At 39.6% G+C, this 26,755-nt stretch overlaps 1 protein-coding gene across 5 annotated transcripts; it reads right to left on the bottom strand.

Annotated features, from left to right (window-relative positions):
* Positions 1-28: 28 nt before the first annotated feature.
* Positions 29-26,755, bottom strand: PRPF40A (pre-mRNA processing factor 40 homolog A). 5 transcript variants are annotated; one of them, XM_031053140.2, is made up of 26 exons: positions 26,117-26,755; positions 24,662-24,799; positions 21,722-21,802; positions 18,232-18,262; positions 17,954-17,976; positions 15,847-15,948; positions 15,631-15,744; positions 15,061-15,181; positions 13,602-13,626; positions 12,923-13,228; positions 11,928-12,036; positions 10,941-11,005; positions 10,147-10,311; positions 9,330-9,438; positions 8,479-8,629; positions 7,592-7,725; positions 7,096-7,210; positions 6,846-6,937; positions 6,552-6,668; positions 5,948-6,085; positions 5,190-5,285; positions 4,136-4,222; positions 3,953-4,049; positions 3,792-3,853; positions 2,036-2,170; positions 29-1,171 (listed from the first exon to the last, which is right to left on the bottom strand). In XM_031053140.2, exons 1-26 carry the CDS (start codon positions 26,477-26,479, stop codon positions 1,079-1,081), a joined length of 3,069 nt encoding a protein of 1,022 aa, XP_030909000.1. In that variant the 5' UTR covers positions 26,480-26,755; the 3' UTR covers positions 29-1,078. The 5 variants fall into 5 exon arrangements, with proteins under 5 accessions (XP_030909000.1, XP_012985699.2, XP_030908999.1 ...); XM_013130245.3 differs by having other exon boundaries at positions 15,847-15,924; positions 26,117-26,522; XM_031053139.2 differs by having other exon boundaries at positions 6,846-6,949; positions 26,117-26,479.

The raw sequence follows: 26,755 nt of genomic DNA, 5'->3' as shown, positions 1-26,755 counted from the left end.
CCTTTAAAAGTAGAAATGAGTACTAGTACACACTAGAAGAGAAAGTTTAATCATCAATAAAAATGTACAAAAATAGTCCAACGGGAACAGCTTCTGACCTTGGTCTCTGCAGCCACCACTCCCCTGGTATGGCTGGGAATCCTCCCCCAAAGCAGCTGGCCACGGCAGCAGCCCAAGGTGGTGGTACATTCCTCAGCAGGTTCTTAAGGCAACACATTAATTTACAGTGATTTTTAGTACTAGATCTTGCTCATGTGGAGATAAACACTGATGTAATGCCCATGGCTGCTTGGAATGGGGTTTTAGGGGAACCCAAGGCAGCTGCGAGGCGTGCGCCCCCCTGCTGGCACCACAAGGAAGGGTTGGTCAACATCCCCATCAACTGCACATCCAGGGCTTTGAAAATTTACAGGGCAAACTCAGACAGCACCAGACTCAGGCCTGAGGCAGCTGCTGTCAGGTGTCCGTACAAAAGCTTACATGTGGCTTGGCCAGTGACGCAGTTCACAAAAGAGCAATGGCGACAGCGGGTACGTTTTAGCGGCACAGAGCAAGAACTGGATTCCTTACTCCCATTGCCTTCCCCTCCCCAAAAGAAACACAAATCCATCAAAAAAATTAAGCCACAAGAAACTATATTAAGAATCTCTTTCTACAATGAAGTTTTACCTGCCTACACGGGCCAGATGACCAGTGTTACTACCTTTCTAGGAAGGACCGGACTGAGGCGATGCGTTGCTAGGAAGGAGACAACAGGCTGCAGACAAGATCCAGCGAGCACCACGCCGCCTTCCTTGGCAGTGTTCCCTGAGGAGCACTCCCTCCATGGTGAGCAGAGCACCCGTGCTGCCTGGCAGCTCCAGGATGGACACTCGGCTTTGCACTTGGAATGTCATTTGCTTCTCTAGATTTGATGCCAGGCCCATAATAGTAGTACTCAAATGTATTTATGTAGTAAAATTAAAACCCACTGTTATTTCAGCAATGGAACTCAGGATATCAGAACCCGCGTCCTGAATTAGACATTGGTTTCTTTTATTATGCCACAATGTAAACATATTTGGTATAAATAACGCTCTCATTGATCTTCATCCAGTTGTTCCAAAAGAGTCCTCCTCTGTTTTTCCAACTCCCCTTCACTCAGTTCGCTGCCAGAAGTATCCCAATTCCCCTGCAGAGAGAAGCACAGTTAGTAGTAAGAACGATGGGGCTTCCAGGCCATGTTGGTCATCAGTGGTGCCACCTGTGCCCAACCATTACTCCAGTGCCACAGCAGCAATACAGGATCACAGGGTACAGGAGGCTGCTTGTGTCATGTTCTGGAGCCCTAACAGTGGCAGCCAGAACAAGTGGGGAGGGCACAGGAGGTACAGCAAGCTAAGCCCTGGTCCTCCTGTAGACTCCATCACATCCAAGCTCAAACCCGAGTTCTCAGGAAATGCATTTTCCAAAGGCAGCTGGAGGCACAAGCAGCTTATTTTAAGACAATAATGTAAGAAGTAGACACCTGCCCTGACACCTCTTCCTGAAGGTGGAATATATGGGGCTGTACCCAGGAGGAGGCCACCACCATCACAGTCTAAATAACCAGAGCAAGGCAAAAATCTCCCCCTCCAAGAGACCCCAGAAATGTTGAACCACAAGCAATTTGTCTTTTTCATTCAAATACCTGTATGCATCTTCTCAAACACTGTCATAACCCCCTCCAAAACAAGTCAGAGAGCACAGCATGGTAGCCAAAGGCAGGACTGCAGTCAAACACGCTCCCACAGGACTTGCTAGCTTGAAAAGTGCAAGAACTGCGTAACTTTGTTCCACTGAGATTTCCTCCCACTGTCAGCCCAGCACTGCTGCTACTTAAATTCCAGAGGGCAGGCATTGCATTTGGTACTTTTTATATATATAAATGGAAGCAGGACATAAATAAAGCTCTAGCGCCTTACATTATGCCTGTAAAGCTCAAGTACTATACTAGAGCATCACACCTACACGGGAAGCACAACGCACCAGATAAAAAGGAAACAAGAAAGCTTACAGAATCTTTTCCAGGTCGCTTTTTAGTAGGAGATTTATGTTTTGATTCAGATCTTTGCCTAACTCTATCCTTTTCGCTCTCCCTCTCTCTTTCTTTTTTGTCTTTTTCTCGTTCAATGTCTGATTCTGGCGAATCCTGTGTAAATAAGGAGGAAATATTAAATATATTAAATATTTATTTCTAGCATAATCACACCTCAAAACTGGCTGACTTCATATCAGTATAGACCATATTAGGAAAGCTGTGTGGTTACTAATTAAGCACACCTTATTAACCATCACAGAAATAAGTAATGCAAGAAAGGTCACTGAAGTGATCTGAGAATGAGAGAAGTTTGTCCAATACCAAAGAATGTTCACCATTCCCAGTGCATGCAGCACTGGGACATGCTGGATGCCATACAGTACATCTACATTTCTCCTGGGCACAACTGTCATCTGTTCAATAACATCTCCAGAAAGGGTGAAATTGGGTAAACACTTCTCTGTCACACAGCTGCTTGGCTTTTTCTGGATATTAATCATACTGTAAGGGAATAGGTGGCACAATGGTGGTTTTATTCCATATTTCATCCCAATGTTGCTAAGCTTATGTGAACCTGTTTGTGTCAGAACCCTTCAGCACTAGTATCTTACTCAACAGGTAACTATTAATCTCCCCTCTCGCTATGAACACTGTCTGCTGAAAGGTACAGCTAACTGCTTGTAAGTGAAAAGCACAAAAGAATAGACAGGTTCTGAAGAGTTCTGCAGCCAGCAGAGACCCAAGTTGGTTTCGTTACCCAGGACAAAAATATATTCTTTGCCCTCAACTGATACTGTAAAAGCTTTTTGCTCTTCACATGGTTTTGATGATCCAGAACTTCTAATGTGACCCTGACACACAAGCAGACAAAAGGAATGAAGCCCAGCACTAGGCAAAAGGTAAAGACGGCTGGGTACCTTCACAGCTCTCCACAGCAGAAGTGAACACCAAGATTTGCCATGATAAACTGCAAATATCAGGCTGCTAGTGCAATCCCTTACACCTTGCTTGCACGGCTGCAGTTAAGCCACCCAATTTAATAATCTTAAACAGAAAGCTATTATGTTACCCTCCCCTCAAGCCTGATCTCACGCAGTCCCTATTACAAAGGCAACTGGACGATTACAGATCATAGAATCACAGAATGGTTTGGGATGGAAAGGATCTTAAAGACCACCCAGTTCCAACCCCTGCCACAGGCAGAGACACCTTCCACTAGACCAGGTTGCTCAAAGCCCTTTCCAACTTGGCCTTGAACACTAGAAGGGATGGGACGGCCACAGCTTCTTCGGGCAGCCTGTGCCAGTGCCTCATCACTCTCACAGGGAAGAACTTAATATCTGATCTAAATCTACCCTTTGTCAGTTTAAAACCATTCCCTCTTGTCTTAGCACTACCTGCCCTTGTCAAAAGCCCATTTCCAGCTTTCTTCTCAGCCCCTTTAGGCACTGGAAGCTACCCTAAGGTCTCCCTAGAGCCTTCTCCAGGCTGAACAAGCCCAGCTCTCTCAGCCTGTCTCCACACAACAAGTGCTCCAGCCCTCAGAGTATCTTTGTGGACTCGTATGGACTTGCTCCATCAGGTCCACATTCTTCTTATACTGGGGACCCCAGAGCTGGATGCAGTACTCCAAATGGGGGTCTCACCAGAGTTGACTAGATACCCAGAAAGGATGACTGAAACTGTAAGGTGCTGGGTTGTCCATTAGCCAACTCAAGTCAATTGTACTTACAGACTTATGTCTTCTCTTCTTGCTCTTCTTCTTGTGTTTTTTTGACTTCTTGTAACTTCTCTCTGCAGACACAGAAAGAAGCACAATCACAATCAGTAAAATTATAAGGACTCAGAATAAAAGTAACATTAATTTAAAAATTAACAAGAAAAATCTCGTACCAGATTCTGCACTGGAAGAGCGCTCAGAAACTGATCTGGATTCTGAACGTTGCCTTTTCTTCTTTGAATGGCTGTCATCATCCTCAGTCTCTGAGCCCTTGAGACATGAACCCAATGCAATCAGTACGAACACAGCATTACAGATGGTTACAGAAGCAGATTTTAAGCTGTGTAACACCTTACCGAGCGAGAACGCGATCGCTTCCTGTGATGCTTTTTAGACTTTTTAGAATGCTTCTTGTTCTTTGAATGATGATGCTGACACTCATGCTAGAGGACAAGAGAAATGTTATCATTGTCTGTCTATAGGACACAGCAAGAAACTGTAACGACGTTTCTCATCATCCACAAAGGCATCTACAGCTAGCAGTGGTTAAAAAAACCCAACGTAATCACACATTTATTGCAACAAACCCCATAAACAGCTACCAGTATTCCCATGTTAAAGTTGTCTTAACAAGTGTCTAGGAGCAAGGAAAAGTACAGGCACAGATGCACACCGCTTCTATTACCTGGAACCCTGTTTCAGTGTTCCCCATTTAAAACCACTGCTCAAGATGGCCTAGAACACACTGCATGCCTTGCTCTGCCAATTAAGCCATTTAAAAAAACCTCTTACAAACCCCAGGAATTGGAACAAAAACCCCACAGAGCACATGCTGCAAAAGCAAAGCTAGCATTATCTAGGAGAAAACAGCACCTTATTTAATAAGACTGGCTTGTCAAATCTTCTGCAGCTTAACTCCTACTGTGGCCCACCCAAAAATTAAGAATGAAACTGAACAACATGATCCCTTTTGGACATCAGCAAAAATTTGCTACAGTAAAATAATAAAGTTCATCTGCAGTGCTTAGTATGCTCTTGAAGTTGCAGATATGCAGCGAATAAAATACTGCAGAAGTCCTATTTCCTGTTGCATCAGGTTTTGTATGAAATCACAGCACTGAACAGTATTTCTAAAAATAAACCAGGAAATTTTGATGTTAACTTCTGAGAATTCTTGTTGGGAAGCAGATTTAAAGTATTAAAGAATTTCAAGTAACTCTTAACACATCTTCAGTTCCTTCCTTTCACAACGAAGTTTTAATATCTGTTACTTTTAGGTAATATGCCATGTCCACTGAAACAGAAATCAGTAGAATTCTGCTAAATCCCTCTCCCTTCCTACACCATTTAAGAGTCAACCAATCAAGAATCTTTTTGTATACCCTCTGATCATGATAAAATAATAATTACCTCTAGTACATGAATGAAATCTTTAAATATTCTTTTTCTTTCAGACTCCAGAGTGATGTCTTCAAATGCTGGTTCCTTCACAAATCTATCTCTGATCTGTAAGAAAAGCAGCAATGAAATACTAATATGAAATACACCCAGTCAGAAATAAAAATAATAGAGACACAAGTTCACCAGTTGAAAAAGCCACTCTACTGTTACAAGGCTAAACACTGGGGGTTTTATGCCAGCTTCACAACCAGTCTTTATGAGACTGTACCAGAATTAGACTGTTCTTCCCTCATGTGCCATTTAAGCCACACGCTTGTTACAGCATGTATTTTCTATACAATGTATACTTTGAGAGGAAAGGTTTTTAAAGGTTATCTTGACCAGAACAAGATTCCAGATTTCTAAGCAAGCAAAGTGCTTTATCTCCATTTAGTTTAAGTTTAGGGCATTGTATGACTTTTTTTTTTCTTTTCTTTTTTTTGGGGGTTTATTTGGATTTAATTTTTGGGTTCTTTGCTATTGTTCAGGGTGCTTGTTTGCTTGGGGTTTTTTGTTTGGGTTTGGGTGCGGTGGTTGTTATAAATTGTATCCGAATGAAAGTATCAGTCAATAGAGTTATTGCCATCAAATTTCGATTTTTACTGAATAAATGGCAAGACAATTTTTACGAGAGTTGCACCATGAGCTTAGAGAACCCAGGTTTACTTGTACAAGCAGCCTGTTAAATCTATTTGGAAAGACCTGCATAACTCAGAGATGATACATACATCTTCCCAGACAGCGTCCAATTCAATTGGAGGAGTAGCTTGCTTCAACATACTCTTGAAGGCTGACTCTTTCCGCTTCATTTTGCGAGCTTCTTCCTTTTCCCTCTCTCTTTCACGGGCTTCTGCCTTTTCTAGCAGCTGTATCAAACATAAGTCACAAGACTGCTCAAAAGATACCAGATGAAAACCTAATAATTTAGTTCCATGCAAGTTTTGGAAAGCCCAATGACAGGTCACTTGGGCTCACAGGAAAATGAACCAATTATTTATTTTTAAAGCATGCAACTGCTTTTTCTCAAACAGAATCTCAGAGTTAACACATCATGCAAGCAAGAACTACAGAAACACACGGACCAAAATATTCCCTCGTGAGGAAAGTGAAAATGAGAAATTCTGTAGTAGGAATTAAGTAATGCTATGTTTTAAATAAAGATATACCTCTGCAATCCTTATTTTGGGAACTCATATGAGGATAAGCAACTCCAAAGCACAGCATCTCTCAAGTATTATGAAAGTAGTCTAAGTAAAAGTAAGTGCCAATTCTTGCTTTAACAAGAGATTTTGTATTGCAAGTTTTTGAACATTCCTATATATTAATACTTACACTGTTGAAAGCCAGCTTGATATTTCCTGCATCTAAAGTAGTAGCTCTTTTAGTTGAGCTAATGACCGTAACAAAATCTTCAAAGGAAGTATTCACTTCAACCACAAAACCTTTATCCTGTAAGAAAAGCACTTCTTTGGCATCAGCAAGTCAGGAACTCTCACTTCAGCTCTAATGCAGGTGACATTAATGCAATGTGAAATCACACCCCAAATGAACAGCAAAGAGTTCATTTGAATGATGAACTGGGCATTAAAAGAAGAAACCACAAAGAGGAGCATTTTCCCCTCTCACCTTTAGGATATCTTTTATTATCTTCTTCTCATCATGGTAACGTGCTTTCAAGTCTTCAACATAGAACTTGAAAAGATCAAGTGCTGTGGATCCTGATGAAAAAACTAGATAAGTCAAAAGCTAGCTCTAATACAAGAGCTGCATTTTTTTAGACACTTAGAAAAATATACAAATAATCCTGCTCTAGACTGCCCCAAATCCAAGACCTTTATCTTACTTTCTACAGGGCTGCAAGAGACAGTACTCTTACCAGGCTGACCAAGCATATTAGTGAATCTGATGTCTGAGCTTATTGTTGGGTACAACTCCATCCAAGACGACATTGAATGTAATTGTCCATGCTCGTGCAGTTCATCTAAAAATAGCTACAAAATACAAATAAAATGGAAATTTGTAGTCATTCATCATCCTTTTACTTGGCTAGCAGCTGGAATAGATACTATTAATAACTAGAATTCTGGTTTTGTTAAAAATGCAGTTAAAAAATAATTTTATATATCATAATTTCTTCCTGCCTTCCTCCACCATTTACAATGTTGCAATTGCATTTGTTTTCCATTCTAACCCATTTTCCTTTTCCCTAAACTTGTATTTTTCTGGCAAGCAGCTGTATTATGCAGCAGACAAAATACTACAATGCTGATAAAAGCCATATATGCACCTGTCAGCCCCCCCCTAAGAAATTAAAAACCTGCACAGAATATCTAACCACATGACACCTCTAGGACACAGTGAAGTCCACCAACCTGAAAAGATTCTCTATTTTTACGCTGCCGCCTTCTTTCTCTAAGCAAACTCTTCTGTTTTTCTTCTTCCTCCTCTTTTTCCAATGCCCTTATATGTTCCTCAAAACAAATCAGCGCATCCTCCTTATCCATATCTAGCAAAGATTACAAGAACGATAAGAACAAAAATTAGGCATTTCTTCTAACTGTAAAGAGTTTCCTACTATAGTGGTTGCTCATTGTTACTGTGAGTAGAAGCTTCACTGAGCACTGAAATACATGCATACCTGTGCAGTAGCAAAACCCAGCCTCCCCCAACATGGATAAATTTGCATTGCCAATAAAGAGCACAGAAGGTACGTTATAAGAATAGTATTGGGGATGAGCACTTGTGCATCTCCCTGCATTACCACAGGCATCTTAAACACAGAACACAGAGCACCTTTGTTAAATGTTTTAGCAGCTCTGTAAATGGCTATGGTGCTCTTAAAATACAGCATCAACTCATTTTTGAGAAGATGTGCTCATAATGGAAAAACTGCCTTCTTACTCTAGAAGAGTAAAACCAACTACTTTTCTCAGAAACCTCACTCAAGTATCTGCAACACAGATTACATTGTCAAATAATACTTCAATTTTCAAAGGCTACCAACTACTAGGGCAATTCAATTCCCTCCTGAAGAAAGGTATCCTTTGTTCAGCCATTAAGATTAATCAGCAAGGATTTTTGAAGCTGACAACTGTTTCCTAGGAATGAAACAAGACAGGGTCCTTTACAGAGGTTGATCAGCAGCTGTCAGAGCAGTTATGAACTGGGCAAGAGCAAGCTATACCCAGTCAGGAGTCCTCACTGCTAAAGACAAATTCATTCCCTCTCTCAAAAGAAACATGTAAGACTTCCAACATACTCTGAAGTTCCTCATCTTCTGCAAACGTAGGATTGTCCATCAGATACTGCTGCGCCTCTGACCAAGTGGTACAGTAAGTGACATTAGCCATGTTATCTAGTATATTCTTCAAAGCTTCCCAATTCCTCTTTCGTAACTGTTTGGCTTGTTCCTGAGGAGAAAAAATGATTTTTTGGTCGTTACATTTGAGGTTGGGTAGGCAAAAATACATGACCCTTTAAATCTATTCTCCATGAAAACAAAAAAATAATAACCTTTCATTTATATGTAAAGCAACATATGCTAACTGGATTTACATAGAATTTTTACATAGTATGACTGCTTGCATCCGGAGATAAACTGTTTCAGTACTGTTACCTCTGACTGTCCCTGAAAGATGCTGAAAAGCTCATCTTCAGTTGTGTACTGTGCAAGAACAGAACTTCCAGCAACTTGCTTAGGTAAGGATTCATCACCTTCTGCCTGCTACCTCTACTGAACTTCCCTTCTGTATTGTATAACAAGAAATACAGAACAACTGTCTCTAAATTCACACCTACAAAATAAGTCATAGTTTCCAAGAGCTCCACCAGTGCCTTTTTTACTTGTGCCCCTGCTCATCACATCTTTCTAAAGTTCTTTGCTCTCTCTCACACCCTTTGGAGAGAGGGTAAGAGACCCTGGAACCTGTGAGCAGCACAGTTTGTACCAACACAGAAACATTCTCATTTGGCTCTCCAAGCCTTTCCTAGATTCCTCCCCTGCTGTGAGCCTTTTGACTGTCTCTGACCAACATTCAGAACTGCACTGCTTGCAAGATTTCTTTACTAAGAGGTAGAAATTATCTTACAGATAACAATTTTGAAAGTTACCTTCTCTTTCTTAGACAGAAAAAACAAGACATCTTCATAAATTTCAAGACGATCACGCTCAGATATCGCATTCCAGACTTCCATCTCCCCAAACATTTGCTCAGCTTTTCTGTGCAGAACAAAGAAAAAGTATGGAATCATTTACGGGCAAACACCAACTTAAACTGTCCCATCGGCTTACAATAAGGTTAACTGTCTCTGTTCTAAGCAGTAATACTTTTATATGACATCTCTCCAATTTTCTCTCTTGGGAAACTTTTTCTGTGACACCTTTTTTCTCTTACTAACAAAGGTACCAGCTAAAAATTAAAGCCAATGCCACTATACACACCTCTCCATAGCAGTGGAAGTTCACCTGCAGTGCATTGCACCAGTACTTTTTCTGAGGGGGAGCACATATTCAGGTCACTGGCCTAGCAAGCATCCTATGACATCAGAGCTACAAAGTTTTCAGCAGCAAGCTTATTATATATATATATCCATTTGGTCATGAACTTCCATCAACAAGTTATCAGAACTACTTTGTTCTTAATGGCAGGTGTAATATAAAACTCCTCTGTTATGTATCTTTCATTTCTACTTACCAGAAGCCCAACTCACTATCATCACCACACCACTCATGAATTTTTTTTTGCCTGGGTCTTAAAACACATTTTATGAAAATGAGACTTTTTGTGCTCTGTAAGAATTTCAGTTACAGCCTTTTCCCGGCTGAACACATACTAGGGTTAGCATTCACTAAGAGCAAGCCAGCAAGATTTGATTATTAACTCAGCAAGCTAGGAAAGGCTAGAAGTTCATTTAATACTGGTCTTACTTGTATCTTGTTGTGGATGTCATCTTTTCATGGTTTTCAAGAAAACGCTGGAAGGATTCTTTAGCTTCTTTGTATTTTGATCTTGCTTCTTCTTTCTCTTCCTTTTCTGTTTGTACTTTGTACGCATTAAACGCTTGCTTTTTTTCACTTAATTTTGCCAAAGCACTTCATGTGAAAAGGAAAACAATGTCAATGATACCAAATGGAATTAAATTAGAAAAGCAAAACCAAAGAACCAAGAAATAACAGATTCTAACAATCCAGATTTCTGAGACAAAACCAAACAGAACCTAAATAGCCAGTCATCACCCTGTCTCTCTCTCAAGATTAGTGGAAAATCATTTAAAAAACTCAAACAATAAAACCAGTACTTACTAATAAAAGCAGTTAAAACACAAGCTACTATCATACTTTCAGGTTACATTTACACATTTCACATTACAATACTATTTTTATTATTGATATCAACTACTTTTCTGACAATTTTTATAAGAGTCACTCATTTCCAAAAGTAACCTAGAAACTCTTCAGCTCCATCTTTGTAAACATATGCTTTTATTCCAATGAAAATAATACACATAAAACACAACCAACAACTGCCAAATCTTTTCCAAATGAAAAATTAAGCCTAAGACTTATTTCTTTACACAGGAAAGAAACAAAATTCCCTGCCAATGGTACACATTCACAAATGCACAAATACCTATTAAAACAAGCAGGAGTTATGTCAGTGAAGTCAAACTACCTAAAATAGTATTTGTCAGAAATCTAGGGAGGAAAGAATCAAGCAGTACCTGTATCTAGGATCATTAATGATCATTTTCATAGCTTGCTCCCAAGAAGCATTGGATGGTACCCGCTGTGAAGACATAAAATCATAAACTGATTACATTTGAAATAAATATACAACAACAATCAATTCCTTAAAAGAAAATTCCTTAGTGGAAAAAAACAAGCACTATACTTTTGAGGTTAAAACAGTACTCTAGCAAATATTATTTTTTTTGTTTGTTTTTTAGATTTTGTTAGCAGTGAACACAGAAATGAAACATGGCACTTTGGGATTATTGCTGCTTCTACAATAAATTCTTCTGGAATTCTGTTTACTATAAAACCATGTTGACTCACTGTACAGAACACAAACAGACCCCATATACCCTGAAGGAAAACCCAAGCCAGTTTCTTTTTACTCTCACTTCATCTCCGTCTTTAGAACACAGGTAGGAAATTGAGGTCTCGAGTGATCAGGTGTCACTTTTATTAGAAACATACCTCACTGTCAAGCAAAAATATTGAGAACCATAATTTCTGCAACACTTTAAATACAGTTTTAGAATTACTACTTCATAGGGAAAAGTCTTTAAATCAGACTACCCATTGAAACTAAATCTAACACTTCATCCTTCTTCTATATGGACCTCTACACTGTCTGTCACTGAAGCATCTAGAGAAGCTGTCCATCAAATCACTCCCTGTTCCAGTCTGAATTTTTAACAAAGACCAGATTACAAGTCTGGATGACTGTGGGGGTCATGTAAAAGGAAGAAAATGCAAAACTGAACTGAGAGTCCTGATGAAAATTTAGCACTTCCTCACTCACCCAAAATGCTGGAAAAAAGTTTAAACTGTGTATTTTCTCCACTGTAGTATCCTTTCCCTCATTTCTTGTCTAGTACAAAAGTCCTCTTCCACAACAGTGAAGAATTCTTCACCAAAGAAACATTCTGACAAAAGCAGTTTTTGCAGTTCAGTAATGCATTAAGAATAGTTGACCAAAATACCTTTTCTTTTAACAGTTCTTTAAATGCTTGCTTTGCTTCTTCCTTTGTATTCCATGTGTAGGTTTTTTTAACAGGCTGGGCATCATCATCCTCCTTCTTTAAAGCAGCACTATATACAGAAATCAATAATTTTAATATTTAAGTATTATTATTTCAATTAGAGACACTGAAGAGTCACAAACCATCATATTCAGATAGAGTATGTTTTTTATATAGCAACACAAAGGAAAATAATAATGCTACATCTAAGAGCACAATTTGTACAAGATTTTTCCTTACAGATACCATACACATCTGAAAAAAAAAAAACACCAAAAAAAGCAAACCCAAACTCTGTTTCAGAAGAGTTATTACCACTTACACAATTAGCTACCTGCTCAAGTTATCTAGAAAGGATTCATAAAACTAATACTTAAATTTAGCAGGAATATTTATATATGTATTACATAAAAGTACAAAGGGGAGTCCCTAAAAATATGCCTTTCGCCTTTAATTATCTCCTGCTGGTTATAATCCCCCAAAGCACATTTCTTTTTGCTTGAATGATAAAAATCATGAGCTTAACTCTCCACATAATTAATTCTTCATTATTAAATAACAAAGGATCTGCTGCTTCTGCTGGGACAGATACAAATCTATTTAGTATTGCATTTTCTTCTAACAGCCAGTTGCACAGGAAGAGAAAACATTTAAGCATATTATGTTACCCTGGGAAACTATTAGAGTTATCAAATATTTAGCAAATGTTCATGTTCTCTGCAGGGTTTAAGAATTTTGGGAGATGGTTGGCAAGAGGAGGGCATTCATTTTTCGAAAAGTGTATTTAATACTTCCCTTTGTTCCTGATTATTCTTCTCTGCTACTACTGATTCATGCTCACATTTTGCTGCAGAAATGCTGTCAAAGAAGCCGAGCCACTTACAACTGGAGACTAACCAGATCCTAGAAAAAAATATAAACTGCAGCAAAGCCATATGCTTTTTCATTTCACTTACTCTGCTGAGGCCTCCTGCTTGATAGAGTCATCTGTGTTAGCTGCACTTTCTGCACTCTGCTCCTGTGCAGCAGGTGTAGAAGTTGCTTGTCCCTGTTCCTCAGCTGTGGCTGTGCCAGTACTCTCATTTTCTACCCCAGAGGAGACTGCAGCAGTTTCTGCTTCAGGGGCTGTTGTTGCTGCAGAAGCAGCAGTGGTGGTAGCAACAGCTGCAGCAGTTTCAGCAGCAGTTGTGGCTGTGGTGGTTGTCACTTCTGCTGCAGCAGCCGGAGTAGATATTGCCGGAGTCGATTCTTCAGTCTTTGTGCTACGGGTATCAAAAAACAGGAACAGTCACATATGAACATGCAACAACTTAACGGCTTAGGGAAGCACATTGTTTAAGTAGGCTAATTAAGCACAAGAAGAAAGATTTAAGTCTAGCGACAAAGACTTTTCAGAAGAACACAAAATAATCTTCACTCAGAAAAAGTAAATGCTTTACTGAAACTGCACATATGTAGATCAGTCAGTTCAGTCAAAAAGCAACCTAGAATACATTATTTGAGGCTTTATTTATTAAGCCACTATTTGGAATGAAAAGTTGCAAGGAGAATGTTATAAGGTTCAAGGATGTGATTCCATTTTTAAGCAAAAGGCAGCTTAATGAAAAAAACATTAGCATACCATTAAAAACATACCTGTTTTCTTCAGCTTTTATCATTGCTAGAGGAGAAAGGGGGGGAGAAAACAATCAAAATATAGCTTCTAAAATAGTTTATATATGCATGGTAAAAAATTACTGTTAACATTATTTAATAAAAGCATAGCTTTAAATAGTTTTGTTACTATCAATAATTTCAATATTTGCACCCTTTAAAGACTGAAATAAACTCACACAAATCCCACTGAAGAAAGATCAGGATATACAATGAACAACTTCTCAGTTTGGAATAATTATTTCAACCTTAAAAGACTAGTTTAAAGAACAGTCAGGCTCACTGAAACAGACCTCTCCTTTTTCATTCTAACAGTCACTGGTGCTTATTTGTTGTAGTACTTTTTTAAAATACTAATTTCTTACCCCGGCTGACACTGTAGATTTTTCACCACCTTACAATACTAAACAAAACCCTTCTAAAAGAGAAAACCAGGACCAGAACATCGTATGAAGTTTGTACAAAAGGGGACACTGCCATTATGATACAAAGGGCAACAAAAAATTACTAAGATCTGCACCACACCATAGTTTCTCAAGTAATTATTGTAACAAATTAAAAGTGAACTGACACCCAAGCAAAGCCTTACACACAATTTTGCCTTTCAGCAGCCAGCCAGTACTGATGGCCTGACGTGTCATGGGCCACCGAGCCAAAAATAATTCACCCTTATGTTGCCAATTTAAGTCCATCTTAGCCACTTCAATCTTAGCAGCTTTATCCACTTGTTGGTTGTTCTGGTGTTCCTCAGTGGCCCAACTTGCCACTACATGGTGTGCCACGAGCATCTACATGGTGTACCTTCACCGCCAGGTTCTGCACCCAGGCAGCAGTATCTCTACTGCTTAGAGTATAAAATACATTACTGTTTTCAAATTCTTTCAAGACATCAAAACAAAAAGCAATTCTTACTCTATTATAAGCTATATTGCATCACGGAAGTCCAGCAGCCTTTTATCCTAGTATCCCAGGTGACTGAGGATTAGTACAGCTGCCCCTCTGCCTCTTGTCTTGCCTGATCAACCTGAACCACATCACAAACCTACCAAGTTCCTGCAAGTTTCCAAAGGTTTGGTGGCTATGTATGAACCAAATTCCACAACAGCCCTAAAATGAAGACTTGAAGCATTACCTGCTGTTAACAGAGAGAGAGCATACATGAAGCCCTGGAACAAGCCGCAACAGGTTACATCATAACCCTGTTACTGCTTAGGGACACGAGGGGGAGCTGATGCTGATGCCACATAAGGAAGAACTAAGGGTATAATGGAAAAAGGGATGGTGATGAGGACACAGGAGACAAGACTGCTCCATTAAAATCCCAGGCTGCATTAACTCTATTACATACAGTTTATTTCAGTAGATTTATTGACTGACACGCTTTGATATGCACAGTCTGCAGCACACTGTCACCCTCCCTACTCATTTTTGCTAGTGTTACCTTCAAGATCCTCAAGCTCCTTCGGTTTTGCCCAGCGCGATTCCTTTGTTTGGGAATTATAATAGTAGGGCTTTCCAGAATCAGATTTATACTCTTTCCAGGGACACTTAGACAACAATTGCTAATGGAGAAAAAACAAATACATAAAATCAAACTTGCAAAGGTGTTCTAAAATTTAAAGGATAGTTAGAAGTGAGACAAACACTACACCAAGAAATAACTTAAGGACCAATGAATACAAGGCATGTACTTTCCAAAGAAAATCATAGCCAGTGGTAAACACACACATTAACTACCTAAATATTGAAGAATGGCATACTTTGCATAAGGAAAATTCATCAAAAGATTGAGAAAAGTAGTTGAGAATTTTGTCCATTTTACAGCCTCAAGTACTATCAATGTAAGAATGACAATATAAACATTTTTGCAGCATTTTTTATTTGAAGAGTTTGCTCCCATTAGAAAAAAGATCTACTGGCACAGCTATCCTCATGCATGATAGCTATGCTACCAAATTCTGGCATTCACACAAACTCGCAGAACAGCAATCTTCATCTGAATTTAGTTTACCTCAGCAGGTGTTTTGAGATCATCTGGCTTCTCCCATGTAGACTGCTTAGTTTCAGTATTATAATAATATGTTCTTCCATCAGGTGATTTGTGTTCTGTCCACGTAGAAGATTTCTAGGAAAAAATAAAAGACACCATTAATGATGAACAATAATTGCTGACCAAATGTTATCAAAAGCCACTAAAAGGTTAAATACAAGTGGAAAGCAGATAAACCTGTTTAGAGTGCTCTTCACTAACAGAACTGTTGGTTGTGGTGGTTTGCTGGGCTGCACAAACTACAGGATGTGTTGTCTGAGGGCGAAACAAAACAGAACTCTGAAAAGACATTCTTGTTAATATTTGTTTTTCATTTGCATGTGTATATTAAACATACTAAGTAATTTATCAGCAAAGGGAAGACAGCAATGCAAAAATCTGAACACATTTAATCCTGTATTGTTTTCAAGAAACTGCGACAAAGAGTGAAGAATCTCTCCCCAGTCATTCAGCAATCCAAGGCAACCAATTACCATCAGAAAAGAAAGCAAAAGTGCATGCAGTCAGGTCTTAACAACCACAAGTGAAAGTCCCAGAAGCACACCCTGTCCTCAAAACGTAAGAAAAATTTGTCTGAAGAAGATTCTGACTTCAAGAGTTTGGCCTGAACTTGGGAGCACCCTCCTACTGCTTTTCAGTGACAGCTTATATAAACTCACTGAAATAAGGGCTGGTAGAATGCAGCTTTAGACATCTACTCCATTTCAGTTACTGGATATGGCTGAAGAGAAACAACTTTCCTATAGGTTCAACTGCCTTGTTCAATTCCACAGCATACAAATCTCATAGGAATAAAAGGACAATTGATATTCACTGATATTTAATAATTAAGCTAGATACAAGATCCCCAAATTTCAGAGCAACAACCAAAAAATTACAGCAGGGTATCTTCAAGGCCACATGATTTATTTTCTCAGATTCCTGCCTCTTGGTTATTTAAACTATTTTCTTCCTCATCTTAAAATCTCAAAGGTAAATGTCTGGGATATCGTCTAGAGAAGTAATTAAATATTTACAAAATTTTAAATAGAATTTTGATAGTGACTGAAAGCTATTTGTCATCTTTCAATGCAAGACAAATTCGGGATTAATTCCAGATGACCTGCCTACCCCAATACAAAGTTACCTTGCTTTGTGGTCCAAAAATTTCACTATTAAGATATATAACACCAGTTCTGTTCCATCAGCTATTTCCAATCCATCTGGTGGAAAGGTGAAAAACTACTGAAAAAGTCACCAAAGGAAGTAACTCTGGCCTGCATACAAGTTCATTCCATGCTGAATTACCTTCCTTGCAACCTAGCCAATATTTTTTCCTATTTAAGCTACTGAGAGATGTTAACAAACATAACGTGTTCCACAAACATGGACACACACACTAAGAGAGGCAAATTTCAAATAATATCAAGACATCGAGGGTGGAAGAGAGTTACTGCTTGTTGACAATTTAGCTTAAAACTGATGAGGTGGTAATCACCATTCTTTTGAGGTTAGTAATTTATACTCTTCACAAAAGCTTTCAGAATTATTACGGATAACTGGACAGACTACTCATTTTATTGCTAACTGTAATAAAATTCTCAGTAAGCGGACAATGCTAACAGAGGTTCCAGCAGGTTTCAAGGGACTGAACAAAGTTTTGAACAGAACTTCGACCTGTTTCTCCTCCTAAGTGCAAGTGAGTTAAGGAACAGCGAGACAGACTTAATCACTGGCTACAAAATTCTGCTATACACATCAGAACTGCAGAGCGAAACACTCATAAATCTCTTAACAGGTGAAAAGTTACCCAAATTTAAGTAGAACAAACGTCTGTTTATGAACTGTTCACTGGTATAGAAGGAAAAAAAAGTGAAAAAAAAGTAAGAACACAATAAGGGGAACAACCTTCAGTCTTCTTCTGTGCATGTAACACCCCAGATCCACCCTGAGAAACAATCTAGCCCAATACCTGCAAAGATTTCAATCTGAAAACAGTCAGTGTTAGAGTAACAGAGGTCTCGTCTCTAGGCTACAACTCACTTGCTGTACAGGCAGGGCAAAAAGACCTACAAACATTACAAGAAATATCTCATATTGCTGACCTGCATACTGCAAGAACTAGAAACAAACAGATTTCAATGCACAGAAAACACATCTACTTTAACTATTAACATTACCTACAGAGTGACAGTCAAACAAGCAGAGAAGCTCTACATGAGAAGAAACCAATGATATAAGGTTTTCTTTTACACCTCTAAAGTCATACCACCACACAATCTTGTACAATCTTGTTTTTACATACCTGAGTTCCAGGAGGTGCTACACCTACACAAAACAAACAAACAAACAAAATTAAAAGGGTTTGGTTGCTTTATTTTTCTGTACAAAGTCTCAAATTAATCAATGTTTGAAAGAACAAAATCTGGGAATTAACGAAGATGTCAGCTACTAAAGCACTAAATGACGGTTTACCGAAAAGAGTTTTGTTCTTTTCATCTGGTTGGGCTTTTGTGTTTTTTTTTAATACTTCACCTAATTTGGTAACATATTTTGAAATGGTAACAAATTGTTTCTACTTACCTACTTGTGCATCCATACTGTTCACTCCTGGCTGTAGAAAAAGTAAAAATCAACATTTAACTATTGAGTGCAGCTGTAGTTAAATCATCAATAAATAAAGCACATACTCAACTGTTTTTAGCAACAAAATGCTGTATAGCCTTCTATTTGGATTCCTAGCTTCTTGTCATCCACTTAATTATCATTGCTTCTTAAACAGGCAATTAGGAGCATCAAGCTACTTTTCAGAAAGGCAAAATACAATAAACTACACCAGGGGGTCCCCTGCCATGTGTGCAGTACCCATCTTCATCCCTTCAAACCTCACTTGGAGTACTGTGTACAGTTCTGGTGTTCTCAACATAAAAAGGACATGGAACTGTTGGAACAAGTCCAGAGGAGGGCCACGAGGACAATCAGGGGGCTGGAGCACCTCCCATATGAATACAGGTTGAGAAAGTTGGGGCTGTTCAGCCTGGAGAAGAGAAGGCTGCATGGAGACCTCATAGCAGCCTTCCAGTATATGAACGGGGGCTATAGGGATGCTGGGGAGGGACTCTTCATTAGGGACTGTAGTGATAGGACAAGGGGTAATGGGTTAAACTTAAACAGGGGAAGTTTAGATTGGATATAAGGAAGAAGTTCTTTACTGTGAGGGTGGTGAGGCACTGGAATGGGTTGCCCAAGGAAGCTGTGAATGTTCCATGCCTGGCAGTGTTCAAGGTCAGGTTGGACAGAGCCTTGGGTGACATGGTTTAGTGCCAGGTGTTCCTGCCCATGGCAGGGGGGTTGGATCTAGATGATCTTAAGGTCCTTTCCAACCCTAACTATTCTGTGATTCTATGATTCTAACTAAGTAGGTTAGGAGGAAAAAAGATTCTGAATTTCTGCTCAAGTAACTTAGTAGGCTTCTGTTATAATCATGCGACTTAAGCCTTTGAATGTATTGGTGTTGTGTTCATAACGCTTCCTGCAAATAGCCAAAGTTCTTATGGATGCCCTTCTTGAAATTCTTTCAACCTAAGGAAAAAGATTAACAGAATTCAAGTAGTTTTCCCAATTTCTTCTTCTGTAAGCAACAATATAGCTCATAGGTTTATCCCTTGCTAGGGTTTAATCTTTCAGCTCTCTTCTACAAACTATTAATTGAAAACTCCTTGAGGAGTAAAAAAAAAGCAGAATTTGTTAAAAATAGAAATCATCTTGGATCAAGTATATGTGATATTATCCAATAGGACTAAACCAGACAAATTGTCAACAAACTTTACACCTTTAAAATGCATTTTGTATATTAAATATTTCAGCAACTCTGTGTGCGCATACCCCTGTGAGTGTAAGGTCAGCTAAGCAAGGCCATAGTTAATTTTGTATCTCCAGTAACTAATCCTTCCAACATATTTCTTTACTTGTGCCTATGTTTACTTCTCCAAATCCCATTCTAATTTGTGTAGCACAAGAGCACTAATTGAAATAAGCATTTTTAGGAATTACACTGATTCTAATCAGCTTTCTGGAAGTAAACACTTTGTAGATCACAACAGGTAGTGAACCTGCACAGGAATGGTTTGAAAGACCACCATTCTTAGGTGAAACAGCCAAGACCAAAGATCCCTCACACCAGTACAAATCATCCACTTGGCCTCAGCGAGCTGCAGATTACATTTTTCACTTGAGAACATATTTTCCATCAGGCAGCCAAATTTATAACAAGCCAATAATCTCATGAAGTTTATCAAGCAAATAATCAGGGCTGCAAAGCTGATCACAGTAATTTTTACACATCTACAAATTTTATATTAGGAATTGGTAAAATTCTTCTTTTCTGCCTAAAGCACTTTCCAGACTGTGGTACACATGTGACAGAGGTACAAGGATGCTGCTGTGACAGACAAATGCCTTCTACACATGCGTGAATGTGTGAGGTCCTGGCATCACTACAAAAAGGTTTAAGGGCAGAATTAAAAGCTAGAGCCCTCCACTGTGCTACTTTTACTCCCAAACACTATGCATCCACAGATTCAGTTCAAAATTTATTCCTAATCCAGTAATAGAAAGCCAAATTATCTGCCTTCTTGCCAAAATAGACAGAAATTTAAGATTAGACTGATTTTAGTTTCCCTCACCTTTTAAATCTTAATTGGCCATAGCACTTCTAAGATTTTCCTCTTAAGGTCTAAAACGATCTCAAAATTTTTTATGAGCATCACTTAGAAATTTGTAACAACTTCTGTATAAGTGGAAGAAAATCACTTCAATCTACTTGGTAGCTTCTAAACTACTTAGTGCATTAGAAAGTACCTATGTGAGCACAAAAACTAATGAACCTCACTTCCCAAGAATTTGCCCTAAGGAGTTACTCACTTCAATTTCATTAAGGCTGCAACACATGCTCACATCTCATTAAACAGAGACCAGCACTGAGAAACAAACTTGTAACCAGCAGGAAGATTCTCTACTGCCTGATAAAGCCCAAGCACTAAATTTAAGTTCTCCTCCACTGTTAAGACAATTAATGTCCCTCCTCTGGTATGAATTCTTGGACATTTAACACGTGCCAACATCTGACATGACATTACATCCTTTTCCTAACAGTCCCTTCCCCATTTCTTTCACAGAAACTTTGTATCTTTGTGATTTCTCTTGTTAGTCCAGAGGGCAGATGGACTGTTTAGCACAATACATCTGGCTACACACAGACTATTCAGTAGATGAATTAAAGAACTCTTCCAGAATACCCTTAACAAAGAAAAAAAAAGTAGAGTATTAACCAACTTATTTTCAAAATTAATCAAATGCAGTAGCAAAGGTTTTGTGCTTAGTGCTATAGAAAAGTTGAAAGTTCTACAAGGGTGAACTTGGGACTTGGGGATATAGTATCTGCATGGCAAGAAAATAAAAAAACTAATTTATTTCTAAATTTAAGCTGCTAGAATTGTTGTTAAGTGGGTCTCCTATAGCTATTTTAAATCTCCTAAAAGATTATGTTCATAGAAAACTGGCTTCTTCCACTTTTAGAGACTTCATCTGTAATTTGTTAACTCCACCCTATTTCCACCCAAATAACTTCTTTTTACCTCTGAAGATTTCAGCAAACTTTACTCAAGGTCTCAAATATGCTGAATTTCAGAAACATTTATGAAAAATCAGATACACAGTGGTATTACAATCAGCTGTTGCTCCAAACAGCCACAGTCCACACTGGATTCCTGCCAAGCCATATGCACGTGAGGACAAGGGAAGTGACCAGCAGAATCCATACAGAAAACAGAAGGGAAAAACGAAGAGATACAGAGAAAAGTTTAAAGACTGTTGAAAATCCACAAGATACCAAGTATCACTTGTCCTTCTCACAGAATTTTTTTTACAGTAATTCAGGAACTGGATACAACTTCATTGCAGTTAGCAATGCCTTTTTCATAATCCAGTTCAAGCAAAGACATCCCAGACTGAAGTAATGACAGCAACTGACATAAAGATCTTCCAAAAAACAGGAAAATGAAGTTAAACTCACCGGAACTGTAGGCTGCATAGCAGCTTGAGACATGTGCGACATCATCATTCCAGGCATTACAGACTGCATCATTCCAGGCATCTATAATTAAATAGTATTTTAGATATATTTTATAATATTTTAAACAAATGTGAAGATTCTTTTATTTTTATTTATTTTTTGTTTTATTTATTATCTGGTACTAGTTTTTAATAAAAAAAAAACCCTTGGCAAAGAAAGACAGGTTTGTAGAATTCTTATTCCCTTCACTACACTCCACAAAAGTGACATTAGGAATAACACACTTACAGTATTCTGAAGTCTGATATGAGATTTATTAATAAGACAACCTTTTAAACTATAGAAGACACCATGCATGATCTGTTAATAAGCTATTAAAGAAATCCTAAGTTAAAGCAGGAAAAATAAAGCTTGGGAAAGATTTCTGCAAAATTCCAAGACCACATGGAACAAAGAAAAGTTAAACTTAAAGCCCAAGATTACTTCTGCTCACATTTTTTGACAACTTCCAACATGTCTCCCTTTCTTCTTACCTCTGGAAATAGGAAGAAACACTTTACAGGGACACTAGAAGAATGAAGTTCTGCAAACAACTTCAAGGTAAAGAGAGCTATTCAATTTAAGCATCAAACCTTTAAACCAGTTCTGAACTTTTTAAAAAAAGGACTGGAAAAAACTTAATATAGACATACAATATTAAACAAAGCAGGTACAGTGAGAACTTGGTAAATGGGGACATACGATGCTACGTAAGTGAAATGTCTGAATCTAGACTTGTATCTGAGTTTGTATGGTCAGATGAGACCAAAAAACCACAGAACTGCTGCTCAAATAAGGCAGCTTTTGCTCAAATATTTATGCTTATAGTCTCAAAGGGAGAGTTATGCACAAGCTATGCATCACTGAAACAATGCACTGAAAAGATGTTAAAAATGCTGCTTAAAATGTTTAATACCTTGCCCATTTCCTGTTACATTTTGCTGATCCTGGCTTTTAAGAACTAACATTAAAAAGTAGTGAAATGAACAAATATTTAATTTAGGTCATTATGAACATAAATTTTTGGCCACTCATCCCAAAGAGGTTAGCCAACCCCCTTCAACCTTTCCATTATGCCCCTTTACCTTTATTGTCCTTGGCAGGCTGGCCAAGAGACCCCATCCCCCTGTATCTTCAGGGAGCATCAGGTTACCACTCTCATCTTGCATCTCATGCGGAGAGAGGGATATGTGGTAGGGCTACTGCTCCACCCTCAAATCCACAAGGTTTTCTTGGGAGGGCAAGGGAGGAAGGAAAGACTGGAAGGCGGCCCCTCCTATTTCTCGCCATCCTGTAGAAGCAGGAGAAGAAAGCACTCTTGCCCCACCTCTACTTGTGACTAAGGGGGCTCTGAGACTGTGAAACTCCTTAAAAGCCCTGACTCAGGTCCTGAAGAAACCCTGAGCACTGCTCAGCTTCTGCATAACACTAAGCCAGTCAGCAAAGGAAAAAACAATGGGGATGAGAGTGAATTCTTTTCCAAAAGACTTTACTCTGAATGATGCTGACAGAAGGCTGCTACTATTATCTGTGGAAAGTACCTGTCTTATAGGGGTTCACTTGAGAAGGGAGAAAAACAAGCTACAAAAACATCCCGTTCAGCAAAGTCACAGATAAACCCCTGGTATCTGTTGGAAGAAAAATAACTTATTGATCAAGGAAACAAACCAACATGGGCTGATAATTTCAGCACAACAGGTCTGGTGTGAGAACATCACCATGCTGCCTCATCCATGAAGCTGTAGGGTAACTGAGCCTCTAACTCCCTATCATACCATTTATTTTGTTCTACATCTGCCAAAAAGTCCCAAATTCTCTATGCTGCACACTAAAATAATAAATATTGACATATTTGATGCATGAGAGTGAGAACAGTGGAACGGAAGGCACAAGGGAACTGTTAAGTAGAGGAATAAAATAGAATTGCTACCCAAGTTCCTAGTAAACACAAAAGCTCGTGCTATTAACAATCCTCATATTGTACAATTGTGTTATTTTACACCAGCAGTTCTAACAGGCTGAAAAACCATGCTGAATAGACTCCTACAAAGCCCTTCCACACCAGTTTAAAGAGACACACACTCTATCCATGGTACTGCAAAGAAAGACAAGGAGTTGTCAGCATGACCTAGTGGGCTTTTCTCAAAGGGTTTATCTTTCTTGCCGTCCTCCGTCTGCTCTGGTCTACTCCATCCTTCTGATCTAGTTGACGACACTCCATTTCTGCTTATGTAAATCATCATTCACAAAGCAGCACTACTAGAATGTTTGTTACATCCAGAAACATAATTGTTTCTTTCAGAAGTTCAGAATTTAACTAGAAACCACATGTGAGATTATCTCTGAAAATAAAAGCTTTAAAGCTGCAAAAAACACAGATATGATTATGCCTACTCTACGTGTCAACCCAGGCTACCACCTGTCAATCTAAATGGCCAAGTCCATTTTTCAATCATATGGCTCTAGCAACAACTGTGTATAAAGAATTACAAACCACTAGGATTCAAGAAGGAATTCTGCAGAAATTTAAAACTTAATTACAAGAAGTAAAGAAGAATTAAAACAAGAATTAAAGAAGCATGAAGTTCTCTACTGTTACCACCTCTGGAAAAAAAACACTACTTTCTGCTTCTAGTATGCATTAGTAAGATCTTCTTCAAAATCTAAAGAAAACTACCAAAAAGCTTTAATAAAAAAAATTATGGATTTGTGTTAACAGCTATTTACAATTAGAGCTACACAAGAGGTTACAAATAAGAAAACTTTCTGCATGGATAGGAGCCCCAAATCATTAACCTTACCATTTGTAAGCTACTGCATGAGACTCACCTCCCTTAAGGATCACCTGACATCATTATGGAAGGAAAGTAAGAACAAAAATGTTCTGTAAAGCTGCCCTACCTGCCCCATTGGTGGTCCTCCCATGGGAGGCATCATCTGAGGCATCATTCCATGTGGAACTGGCGGCATATTTGGTGGTCTCTGACCCATAGGGTGCATGCCCATGGGAGGATAATGTGGCATGCCTGGGTGTCCCATCTGAAAGACAGCAACATACAAGAAAAATAAGCATGAAGCCAAACACCTGCACCCCCACAGAATCATTAGCAACAAAGCAGTGCTCAACACTGAACTGAAAATTATTTAGGCAATTTTAGACTGGTATCACAAATCAGCAAGCAAGATCCTCTTCACTATTCTAGATCCTCTAAAGCCAGTTAATCCTAATTAACAAATTCATTTGAAAATTTCAAAACCATCATCCAAGTCAAAAAATAAAACAAAAACAAACAAACCTAAAACACCCCCCAAAAAAATCCCGAAACCAAATCAAAACCACAACAAAACCAACCAACCAACCCTCATAATATTTCATCTTATGGTTTGTCACAGAAAAACAGACTAAATTCAGGACCACTCTTACAAAGACAATTGACTCAAGTAATCCTGTGGCACAGAAGTCAATCAGATAAACAAGCCATCTTCTATTACCAATATCCAACTTTGAAAGAGTTTCTACACTGACTACCACCCTGTGTCCATATTCTCAAAACATGCTGTTCTAATACTTAGTGTAGTCACTGCTAGTATGAAAATGGATATGGACTTTTTTTCCTACCTTTTTATTACCATAACACATTAAACATTAAGAGCTTTCTATTCTAGACTTTACCTTAAAATAAACCCTGCAAACCATTTTACTTCAAAGAACGTAACACTTACACACACATAAAGAAATAAGAGAAGTGTACAAATTTAACTATTTGAGAACTTTTTTTAAGCAAAATACTACTTTAGAATGGTCCTTAGCAGATAAAAGGGAATATTTTTCTTTTATATATTTTACATGAATTTTTCTACTCTTTCTTGAAGTACCAGAAAACTTTCCAAAGCTGGTTCACATAAAGAAGTCACGATCAACTAAAAACGTCTGAAGCTTCTGAACGTAGCACTTGACCTCTCCACCCTATCCTTGAGTCTCCCAAGATACGCAGAGGCAGCTCGCCCGTTTATTGAGTCTCAGGCGCTGCTCAAGTAACTCAAGGTAAAGGAAAACAACCTTAGAATCCACTCAGTCCTTCCACTAAGTGTAACCGCATTTTCATTTTTAATTTCTGAAGAACGCGCCAACCAAGCGCTGTTCCTCATCGGTCGCTGTGACGGGGGCTTTTAGGGGGGAAGGGCTAAACCTCCACACCCCACAGCCTCACACCCATTCGCACGGCTCCACAGCAACGCGCCGCCTCCGGAGGCGGAAGCGCGCCCGGGCCGGGTGCCCTCCCAGCTCTGCCCCGTTTACACCACAAAGCGCGGTGGCGCGCGCCCGCCCGACTCCCTCCACCGTCCCGCACTCACCATGAGGGAACTGCGGTCGACGCCACCGGGCCGCATCGAAGGGCTAAGCAGGCTGCCCCCACTGCACCTGCCAAGAAGCCTTCCTCTGAGTGGCTGCCGCGACGAAGGGCCAAAGGGCATGAGTGGCTCGGGTTCCCCGCGGGGCGGGAGTAGCGGGGCCAGCAGACTGACTGGCTTCCCAGCCGGCCAATCCGGACGGCCCGCCAGTCGGGCGCTCTTCGGCGATTGGTCCGCAGCGGAAGCCACAGGGCGGACGGCATCCCCCGGCGTCAGCTGCATGAGGGGAGGGGGCTTCGGCAAGGAAAACGGGAGCGGCTGCGGGGAGGCGGTCGCCGCCGCCGCCGCTGAGTCCCCACCTGACATCCTGGCTGCCGGCCCAGCCGTAAGAAGCTCTTCTCCGCCTCTCTTAGCGTCAGCGACCGGAACTGCTGGTGGCGGCAAAGACCCGGCGGACAGAGAGAGGCCCCGCGCCGGGGCGGGGGAGCCGCAAAGAAAAGGCAGCTCGCCGGGCCGAGAGCACGGCGGCGGCGAGCAGAGACACCTCCCGGAGAGAGCGGGCCGCTGCCGACGGGGAGAGGGGCTCAGGCCCGATGGGCCGAAGAGCTCGCGCGGGGGGAAGTGGCTGCGGCGGGGGCAGAG

Source organism: Melopsittacus undulatus, chromosome 4, assembly GCF_012275295.1.
Source record: "Melopsittacus undulatus isolate bMelUnd1 chromosome 4, bMelUnd1.mat.Z, whole genome shotgun sequence".
Taxonomy (NCBI): Eukaryota; Metazoa; Chordata; class Aves; order Psittaciformes; family Psittaculidae; genus Melopsittacus; species Melopsittacus undulatus.
Note: the sequence above shows the minus strand (reverse complement) of the source record. Positions and strands in the feature narration are given on the sequence as shown.